The sequence below is a fragment of the Falco punctatus genome, assembly GCF_963210335.1.
Source record: "Falco punctatus genome assembly, chromosome: 1".
Classification (NCBI taxonomy): domain Eukaryota; kingdom Metazoa; phylum Chordata; class Aves; order Falconiformes; family Falconidae; genus Falco; species Falco punctatus.
Genome location: NC_137580.1, coordinates 114,307,398 through 114,320,898, shown reverse-complemented (window position 1 = coordinate 114,320,898; position 13,501 = coordinate 114,307,398). Strand labels below are relative to the sequence as shown.

Genomic DNA, 13,501 nt, shown 5'->3' with positions numbered 1-13,501 from the left:
CCTGCAGAATACTTTGTGGTTTAAGCCTGGACATGAGCACTACAGGGGATGTGCAGGGTAGAGACCACATGGAGTGGCACAGGTTTCAACAGCCACTGACAGGTTCAATCAGCAAAACGAGTCCCAAAAAGGAGGATGAAGGTCTGTGGTAAGACCAGAAGGTGCAGAATGGCAGAGCTGTGCCTGTTCCAGGGGGAATGTTCAATGCGTTTGCTGCAGCTACTCCTTTGGAAGCAGGATACGGCCACAGGCTGCTATGGTGGGGCAGGGAAAACCCAAACACGACTCCTCTTCCTTGACCTCTTCAACCCCGCCGGGGTGGCCCAAGGTCTGCCTAAATGAGGACGTGATCCAACCCGACAGCAGGAAAGGTCAATCAGTCAGGGGACTGCCCATTGCTGGGGCAACGATGATTAAATTGGGCTTTACCAGGTTGTGTTGCAATTTGGCTCACTGCCCATCTGTCTTGCCACGTTAAATATATCCATAGCCGTGTGGAGGTCATGGTCAAATCCAGGAGATCCCAGCTCATGTAAATTATCCTACTTGTCCCCCAGTCTCCTAAGAGCCTGTAAGGGTGCTTGTGGTTGCAGCATCCCCTCTCCAACACAGGGGTTTATGCAGCACCTGGGCCTGGCAGTAGCTCTCCCCTCCAGGGACAAGGAGGGAGAGAAAAATTGTCAGTTCCTTTTTTTTTGCCTTACCACCCCCCCTCCCCCTCCTTTTAGGTCTTGTTGGCAGGACAAAGAATGGCAGCTGAGCAAATGCGCTGGTTTCCAGATTGACACCAAGTGAATGCGGCCACTCATAATCACTGCCGACGAGCATTTATCACTCCCACAGATTATAATGTGGGGAGCAGGTGTCTGACCTGAGATGACAAAAACATGGAGTGGTGGTAGGAAGGAAATAGATAAGATGTCATTTTTCAGCACAATTTTTCTCTCTTTAATGTTCTCCTAGATTATGGGAAACAACCATGGAATGGGGAATGCCAATGTTTTATGGTGTCAGTAGGGTTTAAGGTTTTAGGGGAAAAAAAGAAATTAAAAAAAAGTGATGTTGGATCCTGTATGTTATGGGGTATTTATAGGACACACTAAGTTGGGTTTTTTTTAATTTATTTACTTGAGTCAAGTAAGATAAATGGGATTCTGTATCCAAGTACTTGTAGCCAAAGGAAATTAAAAGAAACACAGTCCTCTTGAACTTGGCCTCAGCTTAGGGAAGAAAAATGACACAGAAATGACCCTTAGATTAAAGAACCGCTCATGCCTCAAAGGAGATGGTAGAAAGTATTTTGTAAAAATCTTTTCTTCTCATATTATGCATTTTCTGTTTCTCCTCATTGCTGCTTTTTTCCTAGTAGGTGTACTGAAAAAAAAAAAAGAAACAAAAATCCACCAACTTTGCTGTGGTATCTTCTACTTCTAAACACACTCTCCTGTGTGAGCCATGAAGGCTGCTTTAACGCTGAGTTTGGTTTTCCATCATTGAACATATTTCAAGATGGAAAATAGTTTTAAATTTCCTGATCTGCAGTTTTGGGTTTAAAACCTCATCTCTCATTTTAATAATAGTAATAATCCTATTCTGAACTGCTTTCATGTTTTCCATCTGAAGAGCTGGCGAATGTCCTACATGTTTAAGCATCTCAACATCCTAGGACCAATGAGTGCAAACTGCTGGAATTCAGGTCCAGTTCATTGCACAAATCAGAGCTGTTTGTATTTGAAACCTTGTTTTACGTTCATTATTGTAATGTACGGATGGGAAAGGAGGAACTCTGAGGCAACGGGATCTTGCAGGTCACGAGTTGAATATAATCGGATCAAGGAGCAACCCATCCCTGTACCTTCAGGCTCTTGGCAGGAAGAGCTGGCTGCGGGTCAGCCTGGCAGTTGCAGTCTGGCTCTGAGAAATGCCCACAGGAGATGCTGAAGAGGTGACAACCTTCGTCTTGTCTCCAGATGCATGTGAGTTAGTTCAGGACTCTTCGGGAGAATTTTGGGATTGTTGCTGCTGTTGAGCACTTAAAAGAACAGCCTCTGCAAGGAGTGATGTCCTCCCTCTGTAGCTGATTTGGTTGATTGTGATTGATGGATGTTAACAAATCCTAGAGACGATTTGGAGCCAGAGGCTGCAAAACACCTATGATGGGTCTCTCTCTTCTCTTTGTTAAATGGGAAAAAATCAGATTTTCGTTTGCCTCATATTTCAAAGCAGTGAGGTCTCTGTGTACCCATCACACACCTTGTGTCTTGCTCTTCCCTTGACAGCTGCAGTGTCTGAGGTCAGTGCCAAGATCCCCGTCACAGAATGACCTCCAGCTTTGCCAGCACTGCTCCATGCCTCCTTTCCATGTAAAGCAACAGCCCAGGTGGGATGCCATGGGGAAGGCGGGTTGCACCTGAGAGGGAGAGAGGAAGGAACAGTGTCGCAAGAGGCAGGCACTGCAAGCTTGCCCTGGGCAACACACAGAGGAAGAATTCAGTAAACCAGTGCTAGCAGTGGAGCGGGGAGGCAGGGGACGGAAAGGTGAATGTGGGAGAGAAACCCTGGACTGCAGCGATACGCAGGGGTTGTCCCTGCCTGCACCCTGAGAGGTCTGGCCTGTAAGCAGGAGCACCCTGTGCATCACCATGGCCCCCCAGTAGCAGCTGGTCCTGGTCGCGCTGCATTGCACTGTGGCACCCCAGGATCACCAGGTGATCTCTGCACTTTCAGATCAGCCTCCAAAGCAGATCTCCATATCCTTGAAAGTCAACCCATCAGAAATGACGGGGGGAAGGAGGATTTAAAAGCACGCCTCTATTTGTTCTTGCTGGGGTGTTCTCTGATACAAATGCTAGGCGAGGGAGGCTTTTGATGCTGTTCTACCAAAACTCAATAAAAATAAGGTTAAAATTTTGGAAATGGTGGTAATGAAATTAAGGGGTTTGCTTGTCTCTTTCTATAACAACCTTCTGTCTAGCAATCTGAACAGAAATAATAATTTGAAAGGGAAGATAATTAAATTAAACAGGCAACCAAACTGGAGAAATAAGGCTATTGATGAAGAAGGGCAGCTGGGGAAAAAGTAGAGGAGGTGGCAGGGAAAAGAAGCACATCTCTTTAAATTGTCAGTCTCTCAGGGCAAGGTTGCTGCAGACATAATGAGTGTCCTAGTGAATTATCTCCCACTTTTATTGTCTGTTGCTACCATGGAAAGATGGGGAGGTGGGGAAACTAACTTTTTTTTTTTTTTTTTTTTTTTGAATTTGGACAGACTTAAAGAAGTGGCATCAAATTTGAAGGGCACCCAATCAATCTGTTGTCCTAGCTGCATGAAATTGTATTTCCCTGCCACTTCATATCTTATTTGCAGCAGCTGGGCTGTAAGTCATTGGTGATAACATTCTTTATTATGCAGCCGTGTTTATGAACTGTGCCTGGAAAGAGATGATAGAAATATGCAGCAATATGCAAAGGGGGGGATGCTGGGGGGAGGGGGAACAAATGCTAGTTGCTAGGGCAACCGTGGGGCTATTTTGGGCATCAAATTTTGCAGATGATGAAAAGCATTTTCATGTGATGGTTGGTCTCTCTGGAAAGAGAAGGGGAGAGAGGGCATACAATAAACCAGGAAGATAATACTCAAGAAGGCAGTCATTTAATTTTTTCATATATACATACGTATATAATTCTAGCTGTACTGAAAATGTATTAAAACCAAAGGAGCCGGTACCTCCTAGTTAAGAGGAAGGAGAGATGTTTTAAATAACTAACTAGGAAATGGCATGCTAATAATTTGGGAGGCTTTCCTACATCACTTGGCACAGTCTAAATCTAGCCGATGCTCTCAGAAAGTGCTGCGTGAGTCATGCTGGTGTCTGCAGCCAACCCTGCCTGCACCTGGTCCGTCTCACCACAGGCACTGACAGCCCTTTCCCCAAGCTGTCTCCACCTCTATCCCAGCAGCAATTGAGCCAATTAATTCACAACTCCTTCTGCCACAGGTTAAACCCCCCCAAGTTATCAAAGACTGCTCTTGACTATTGCAAGGATCAAATGATACCCATACTTGATACCCATTAAAATGCTAAGGTTCATAAAAAATGGGAATTGCATTCAGGCAGCTGCCCTCTGCCAGGGATCTCCGACCTGGAGGATCTGAGCTGGCGTGGGGGGCGCGGAGAAAGGGCTGGCTACCCCCCCATGCACGCAGGCTGGGACAGAGGTGGAAACCCCCGGGGAGTTTCAGGGCTGAGGCTCAGGTGTGGGAGCTGGGCAGTCGGGACAGCGGGTGCGTGTGCCCTTGCGGCGCTCGATGCTCGGGGCCGAAGGCAGTGCCGCGGAGCTGTCAGGGCCCAGGGCGCCTTCCCAGAACGTGCACGAGCTGCCCACGTTTGGCCTGTGACAGCAATGCCAGAGAGAAAAGGCAGGCTGCAGCGGGTGAGGGATGAGATCATCTGCCCCTGCTGCAGCTGGGGCCGGGTGGGCCCTGGCTGGAGGCGTGAGGGGCAGCCCCCGTCAGGGCTCAGCACCTTCACCTGTGGCCCCTTGGACCAGCAGGAAGGGCAGAAGTGGCAGCACTCGGGAAAGGGGAAGCAGTGCTGTGAGCAGGGTAAGAGCTTGGTCTGTTTTCTCAGCTTCTGACTTCCCTGAGTGTAGTTTGCTCATACTCCGGACTAGCTTTCTTGCAGTGACGCTTTTCTTAATTTGATTTTACTGGAGTTGCTCCAAATGAGAACAAGCTTATGAGTGTTGTTTGCAGCCCCTGGATGATCACTGTTGCTCGAGCCATTCTTAAAATCCTTGGGACTCTAAATATATTGGCACATTAAGCTGTTTAAAATGAACTGTGCATGTTTTCAGCAAGAAATCTATTTTAAATGCAATATAATGTGACTCTCTTATTGCTCTAAAGTTGTGTTTTTAATTAAGTAGTTATCAGTGGCAGTGAGATTCTTCTTGAATAATTAAATCAAGGTAGTTTAGTGAGTAATTGTAAAGTGAATTGCTGAGACCATCAGGCTGCTGTTGAGAGAGTCTGTTTTCTTTCAGAAAATTAATCCAAATGTCGGGTGTTGCGAAGAAAGTAGTAGAACATTGTGCTGGGTAATGGGCATTTGTCTTGGCATGCTCTGTGTCTCAGAGCTGCATCTCTAATTCTGCCTTCCCATCTTTACTGAAAGGCGACTGTGTCTTCTCCAGGCACAGATGCTGGTGACTGTCCGCTCTCCGTGGTTACTTCCCCTTCGTCTGCTGCCCTGGGTAGTTCAGCCCAGACAATTGAAGAGGGCGGAGGGGGGTGTGTGATAAGTTAGTTACTAAACAGCATAAGCCCAGACCTGATTTTGCCAGTTTTTGTATGCATGGACTTTCTGGCCTGGATTTCCTGGCTCTTGGCCAAGGCAGAGCTGAGCCCGCCCCGTCTCTTATGCCCTGGCATCTCGGTCGGAGGTTCTGTTGCTTGTGTGTTAATCTGGTACTTTAGGGTGTCTCACGTGGCATGTAGTAATTCTCTTGCTGATAGGCATTCCGAACACGAACAGCCAACTGATATCTTCCATTGCATTAAACTTGATTTGCCAGGAGACCGAGGGGGAATCCTCTGTACAAACCCTGAATGCATGCGGGTGCCTCCTGCCGTGGTCTGGACGGACTGCCTACAAAATAATGTCCACTCATACACAGTGAAGGAAAATACGTGCACGCTGTAGAAATAATAGTTTTGACGGATTTGTTATTTTTGAAAGCCTGCCTCATGTTCTCTTCATAGCTTTCCTTGCTCTGCCTGAGGAATATGTCCAACAAACATAAGTGTTACACAAATTTTGAGGAAGCTAAGCTGACTCTGGAGGAGCTTGTTAATGTTTTCAAAGGCAGAATGAAGAACTAAGTGAGGAGAGCCTGGCCACCCTCCTGACATTATCCTCAGGCATCAGCAATCACACAATCATTTACCAGCTGATGTTTTGTTAGGGCATTTATTCTGTAACCACAAAGTCCATGAGGACTGATGGGGATGCTGATATCTTGTGGATTTACTTCTATGAAGTGGGATTTTCTAAAGTGCCTCAATAATTTAGGAGTTCAGCCTTATTGAAAAGCATTCGGGTACCTTTGGAAATCCCATTCATGATTCTCCGTTACGCTTTACGAGCCTGCAGCCCTCAACGGGGACGTTATTTCATGCTCTAGGTAACAATGTAAAACTCGGTGGTTTTTAGCACCATACTGGCTTTTCACCGGGAGAACAATTTACAGAGATATTGTTGCTGTAGCGGACTCAATTCCCCATGCCTTTTCTGGAGCCTTCCTGCTGTCACCTTTGGTTTTTCCTCAAAGCTTTAAGGATTTTCTGGCAGAGATGCTTCTCTGCAGCACTGGGCTCAGCTTTTGATTCCACAGTTACCTGCCGGGGGTCTCCACAAAGCCGCCCTTGCTGCCAGCGTTGGCATCTCTGAAATAGGCACTGGCACCAGCGGGGGAGATGGATAGGGCGAGGGGGGAGCTTCAGGGGTAATAGAGGCTGCAGAACTGCAGAGCATCCTTTGGTGTCAACAGATGCTCAAGTTTTGATGAAATGTCAGATTTTTAAAGTTTCTAGAAAAATTGTCCTGCTTCTTGCTACAGAAGGTGGCAGATACCTCATATTTTTCAGGTTTTTGGTTTTTTTTGTTTGTTTTTTAAGAGGCATTTTAGACAGGAATATTTTTTTAAGGCCTTTTCTGTGTGTTTCCAACCACATTGTCCCCCAAGAACAGGTTGGCTGTCTTTTGCTGTATATCCGTATCAGTGTTGAGAAACTGGAAACTTATTTCTTCATTTCTAGTCTCTCCTGCACCTGAGTTACCTGAAACACTGAGCACAAAGTTGAAGCTATCTTTCTATGCACTGTGCAGCATAAACAATGTTGGAACAAACATGGGTATAAAATTGGGGGATAACACAAATTCAATTTTATTTTTTTTTTTTTCCAGGACATGGAAGCTTCTGCCTGTGAATTTAATACCAAAGACAGTCAAGATCTTGGTGACGGACAGAAGGTCAGTCTTTTAGCTTTGTTTAACCCAAAACTAAACCATGCTTCTTGACATTGATTGTGTTGATGTCTTCTGCTTTACAAAACAAAGGTGTGCGCCCTGCTTGGCAAAAATTAGTCTTTAGCATCGCTGAGATGAACTGTGACAGAGGGAGCCATACTGGGGGAGTGTTTTTGATGCTGGTCCCAGGTGTGAAACCCAGGCTCAGCTTTATTTGAAACTCAGGTTCAGGGTCACACTCTGTTACAGGCTCTTTGTGTAGCGGTTTGGTGCAAGATATGAAAATGGATATTGGCACCTTGGTCTGAGGCTTGTGTCTGAGTGTCAGTATTGCCTGTGTGTTTGAAGGTCTTCTGCAGTTACCCCCATCTCCTTTGGTAATACACATGTTCCTGCTCCTTTTTTGTAAGGGAGCAAGTGTGGATTCTGACTGGAGTAGGACAAGTATCTAAGAACAAAGAAAAGCCTCTTGCAAATATTTGTTTAAATGTTCCATTTTTACTATTTACATTCCATGTGCATGCAGGATGTGGAAAGATGCATTTTAAGTCAGTGACAAAGGTGATGGCTTTGCCATCCAACATTTCAACTTAACTTTAATTATTTTTTTCTCCGAACAGCCTTATTTATAACAGAGGAGAATAAGAAATAAAATATATCTTCATGTGTCAGTTTCTATCACCTCACTTCCAAATTTAGTTTGCTGGTTTTAATCAGCTCTGCTTCCCTAGAAGGTCTTTTAGCTGTTCTGTCAAGTGTGTTTCTACATGTGCATTTGTGTTTGACCAGCTTTCAGTTCCAACAGGCTTCATATGAGGGTTTTTCATAGCATCGCTGGGGGAGATTTTAGGTTTTTAAAGAAGTTTGTGTGTATGTGTGTGTGCATATACATTCTTCATATATTTTTACATACAAAATAATATACATGTATATTATTTGGATACCTATTTTGCAGTAACCTAAATTGCATCACAAATCTGTCAACTCTCCATCCTTGCTACTTGGTTCCTGCCCTGGGCAGGAGCGGTGTGCTTACCCCTTAGCAGATGCTTTTAATGGTTGGTACCAAAGCCCACTGGACTCTGTGGAGGTTTGGATAAGATATTTTATTTTGATGATAGATGAAGTAGAAATATCAAACAAAATATCTGAAGGTTGTCCCTAGGCAATAGCAGCATAGCCAGAGCATCTGGTATTCCCCACAGCAACAAGGTGTTTCAAAAGAAAATGCAGTGAATGTCAGAAAACTTTACTGAAGTAAGGACGGCTCCAGCAGCTCCAGGATTTTGGTGAAGGAAAAAAAAAAATCCCAACCCAACCAACCAAAAAAACCCCAAACATCCCTTCCCATTTTTTTCTCAGATAATATTTCTTTGACTCCTGTGATGCCTCTACAGCCCACAGTCTGCACTGGGTAGGTGGCTTCTCTGCCACCTTGCTGTCATGGGCTGCGCCAAACCAGTCAGTGCTGCAAGCCAGAAGTGATAGTTTGGTGGCAATTGGTGTAGCTTTTGTGTATGGAAAGAACTGAGGTGACTCAGTGCTGCTAAAGGACTGGTTTTTAAAGGCCTTGGGAAAAGAAATTGTTTAACAAAGCTCTTGTGTCTGTCCCGTGCATATCAAACTTATCATCTCTTATTGAGAAGGTTATCTGTAATGAGTGCCGTTTTCACAGGCAGGTGCAGACCGAGTTGGTTGCTCCAAGCAGAAAACTAGCATTACATCTAAGACAGGCTTCAGAAGGCAAGAATTGCTTTAAGCCACATTTCTCCATCTCATCAGCACAAGGGAAACATCAGTTCCCAGGGGTGAAAATGGAGGGTGCCTGCTCTGGGAAGGGAGGACAGGCATTTAAAGCAGGGCACAGCCCTGCAGATGGAGCGGGCACCAGCTTTATGCCCTGGTGGATACTCAGACCTAATGGACATTGCAACGTGTGCTTGGTTTTTACTAAGACTTAGATGCACAGGGCTGGAAAGAGCCTCAATTGTTGCCATTGCTCCCCTCGCTGCTCTTGGTGATGGACCAGCTGTGACTTTCTCTATAATTTCAGCTCCTAATGCCTCATCCAGGTTCAAGGGGGCAGAAACTTTTGCCTTTTCATTTTGAGCCTGAAACGATTCCTGAGCTATCAGCCTCTCATCAGGGAGAAGGAGGTAACCTTGTCCTGATGGTGTTCTCATGAATAATTCCTTCGCTCGCCCACTTGATTTCAGGTTTCCCAAAATAACTGACACTTTTCACACTGAGAGCAAGCAATCCTGGGGAAAATAAAATACATTAAACTACTACACCACCTTGAGAGAGCCCCTGAGTTGGTGCTTTTTTTAAAAAAAAAAAACAACAACAAAATTAACAAAAAAACCCCCCACAAAACAGACAGAAGAAGTTCTGTAGCAAATTTTGAGAGTTGATGGGGAACACACCTTAATCCCTCCATACTCCCAGTTGCAGTAGGTATCTGCCTCGGTTGCTTCTTTTGGGATGTGATGGTCTTCTGTCTGTGAATTCACATTCATGGGAGCTGGGAACCCTGGGAAGATGGGGAGGGACAATATGGGCGATGCAATACAGAGTGGCTTGATCTGCCATCGGGATCCGTCCCGCCTGCCTGAGCAGCCTTTCCCCTTCAGACAATTCAGAATTTCCTTTCCAAGTGTGACTCCCCTCTTCAGATGTGCTGTACAATGTCTCTCCACTGGATACCCACTGAATGCCTAATTTTTAACCACTCTGTCTGTCAGATCCACAAAAGCTGTTACTGGAGGTGTTTGCATGAAAGAGCTCCACTGTAGGTATCTGAGAGCAGCTGGCGATGCTCTAGACAGTATCCAGCAGTGCTGATTGAGGCAGGATGCTTTAGTCTCCCTGGCTTAATGGCTATGTGCGTTTTCTTAATGTACCCTCCCCCTCAATTGCCTCCTAAATTAGCATGCAGGATGTGTCCAGCCTTGGAAAGAAAAGAAGTTTGGCACCTCTTTGATTCAGACAAGACAGGTTGTAATATTATTGAAAATAAAATGAAAATCTGACTTAGAGACATCAGAGGAGAGTGTGGGCTCAGCCCTGGGCTTTGACCAGGCTCGTGCAACGCAGACCAGGACACGTGGGGTGGGCGATGGCTTTGCCTTGTACAGCCCTGCTCAGCACCATGAGCCCAGCCTGGGTCCCACCTCGCCTTTGGCTTGAGGTGAAGCATGCTCACGGTGGCTTTGTCCTGTTTGTGCCCCCCAGTAACAGTCCTCAGAGGTGATTGACCAGCTGGGCAATGCTAGCGCGGAGCAGGACTCCTGCCATGCCTGGGGTGAGGAGGGTAGCGCGCCCGCTGCTGTGCGGTTGGTGTTCGGGTGGGCACAGCACGGGGGAGTTCAGAACATCAAACGTTTGAATCGACTTGCGTGGGTGATAAAATCGGTAGCACTCGATGGCCGCTGCCTGCTAAAGGCTTTTAGGTGCCTGCTGTGAGGTGCAGCTTGTTCCGCATGAGTGAGGCTCCCTGGGAGACCTGCCCGTGGCGGAGGTCCGTCGTATCTGGATCGAAGCAGATCAGGAGATGAAACTTTCTCGAGTAACTGGCACCCCTTTGAGGGAGAGGTCATGTTGCTGTGAACAGAGCCGTGTGCTGCTCCAGTCTTCTCCGGGCACCTTTGGTCGTTGCTGTGTCTCCTAATTGAGTGTTTGAGATGCTGGATGATTACTAAATCAAACTCTGCATGGTTAATGGCCACACTATAGAAGTGTAGCACTAGTGGCATTGGGTGTTGGTTTTCCTTCTCACTGTCCTACTTTTCCTCTTCTGTCCTTCACCTCTCCTGCCTTTCAATGCTGTGCTTTTAAATCTAAAACCAGTTTGGCTTTAGGTTAAGGACAATCCCTGACAAGCAAGAGCCCAAGTCGCGTAGCAGAGGGTGCAGCAGATGAGCGAGCCCCAACCTGCTGCTGACATCTTTACCCTGAGACTTGCCTCTCCGCCTCACTTCTTGGGCTGCTGTGCTTTCTTGGGATGCTCACCAGTAACATTCTGTTAAACACACAGCTGCTTTTCAAGAATTCGAAGTGAAATCCCAGGTCTTGAGAGGTGTTTGCGCCCTCAGGAGCTGGGGTTGCAGGGCAGACAAGTGGGCACAGCGTTCTGTACACCGTGTTTCCTTGCTTTGGTGGCGAGCTATTGTGTTACTGGAAAGTTCGGTGTGAGATGGGATAACGATAACAACAGCGGAGAGATGCTAAAGGATGCTTTGCTTTAACAGAGCAGGTACTGTTTTGCTACTGTGGCTTACTGAAAACTAACCACATAACTTGATGTTAGTTCTTGCAGGGCTCGTGGTGCACTCAGAGGTGCAAATAACTGATTCCAAAGTTGATATAATCAAAGACTAAAAGAAGATTAGATGTTATAGGTTAAATTGTTGTAAATTAAAGCAGCTCCGCTGAGCTCGTTGCAGTTCTGGGTTTTTGCAAATGTCAGTGAGAGGAGTTGGCTCTGCTCTTCCAGCTGATGATTGGTTGGAAAATGCCATTTTCTGGTATGTGAGTGGAAGTAAGTGGGGCAACTTGGTCTTCATAATGCAGAATATTTCCTGTTGGAGCCTTTCTATGCATACGGTAAGCCAGCCAGACCTGTTGTCCTCTTACAAGCTGCAAATTACACAGGCAAATGTAATTACCCATTTTCTTTGTCATTAGTGTGCAGCTAGGAAGCTTCAAGCAATCGCCCTTTTCTTGGTATTTCAAAGCTTACTTGCAAGATGCATCCTTGATATTGAACACAATGAGATGTCCTTTTTTTAAAAAAATTCAATTAAACATTTGCCTACTGTGACTCTTTATTCACTGCAAATTGTCTCTGTAAATAATCTTCATCAAAAGTCAGAACCAATCCCCATTAGTTGTTTAGATTAATTAATGAGTCCCCCTGGAGCCACCCAAATGAATTCAATTTAAACGTCAACAACTTGGCTATGGAGTTTCCCAGGTTGGCATTAAGACAATATTAAACCTGCAATAAGTCACATTTAAAATGTTAATTCAAAGAAGCTCTCCATTTAGAGCATTTAATTAAATCCTTAAATAAACTGCATGGGCTCAATACCAGATGGTTCTGCATTTTCATTGCAGCAGAGAGCCTTGAAGTCATTGAGGGAAGTAATATTGGAGGCATGGTGAAGATAACCAGGATATATAGTGTAATAAAATCTAATCTTGTTTCCAGCAGGGAGATTCAGTGTATGTACACAACCTAGGCTAAAATTGTAAGTTAATTACATTAACCCCAGTGTACTCTGGTATCTGAGCAGCCAGAGATGAAATTAGTCTTTTTCCTATCATAAGATTCTTTTCAACTTCACTATATTAATTTTTAGCCAAATACTTACTCATAAGGAAAATTGAAGTTAATGTAACCAAAGACAAAGTAATGCAGTCTTAATATTCTGAAGGGATTACGGAGGGCTGTGAAAATACACTTTGCAAATGTCACTCACTTTGAATGGATTTGTGGTGGGAAGGTGGGGGAAAAAGAATTATGGCTGTGATCCGCACCATGCTGGGGTTTAATGAAAGTCATGATTTAAGAAATTTGGACCTTAGAAATAATAATAAAAAAAAAAGATAAAGACCTCTGTCTGAAGGCCCAATTTGCTTGATAAGACGTGGTGAGCCACCATCCTGAGATCTTTGAAATCAAGCTGAGATTCTGGAAGATGATTTGGGTTAGGGTACTTCATCCAAATGTATATATGTTTGGAGAGGGGTGTGTGGGGGTGTGTGTGAGTGTGGTCCTTGTGCAGGAAGCATCCTTTTTGCGCTACCTGTTTGCCTGGCAAAAGTTCTTGCAACGAGTGAAGACAAAGACCTTCTTCCCTTGGTAAAAATTCAAATTTGCATTAAGATAAGATTGGGGGGGGGGGGGCCCACAGGGCTGTCTTTTTTGCTTGTTTCTTTAAAATCTGAATCTGTGACTAGAGTCCTTGGGTACAAGTGTCCTGATGCCACTGGTTCAAAAGCTATTCTCCAGCTTCTGTCTTGGCTGTAGAAATCTGTCATTCCCCGCATGCCTGGGCTGCCCCCGCTGGGTGTTTGATGCAGCCTCCTCGAGCAGCTCGCTGGGCTGCGAGCAGCAGATCAACACTCCGGGGCTCAACTCGAGAGCTGAAAGTCACCACAAGAAAATTTAGTTTGTTCCCTCCCTGCGAGCTGTAAAACAGGGATGTTATTAATGCGGCTCAGCGAAGGAAATAACTTTTTCTCTTAATATTCAAGAAAGTGTAATTCAATTTCCAAAAATATGGGTTTCCTTCTGTCGGGTAATAAAACACATCAGGGAGGAGAAATAACTTTGCTGTGGTGGCAGGGCAGACTCGCGCTGTTCAGGCTGTGCTGGGATGCCTGCGGGAGCCTGGGTAGAGGACTTGAGCCACATCAGCCGCGCAGATTTTGGGTGTGATTGCGCAAAGGAATTGAGTTGGCAA

At 45.4% G+C, this 13,501-nt stretch overlaps 1 protein-coding gene across 1 annotated transcript in view; it reads left to right on the top strand.

The window, feature by feature from the left end:
• The window catches only part of TNRC6C (trinucleotide repeat containing adaptor 6C), a 334,947-nt gene that overhangs the window by 30,546 nt on the left and 290,900 nt on the right, over positions 1-13,501 (top strand). The window contains exon 4 of the mRNA XM_080393279.1: positions 6,969-7,034. Within this exon, the coding sequence (XP_080249405.1) occupies positions 6,969-7,034 (66 nt within the window). The remainder of the gene's footprint in view (positions 1-6,968; positions 7,035-13,501) is intronic.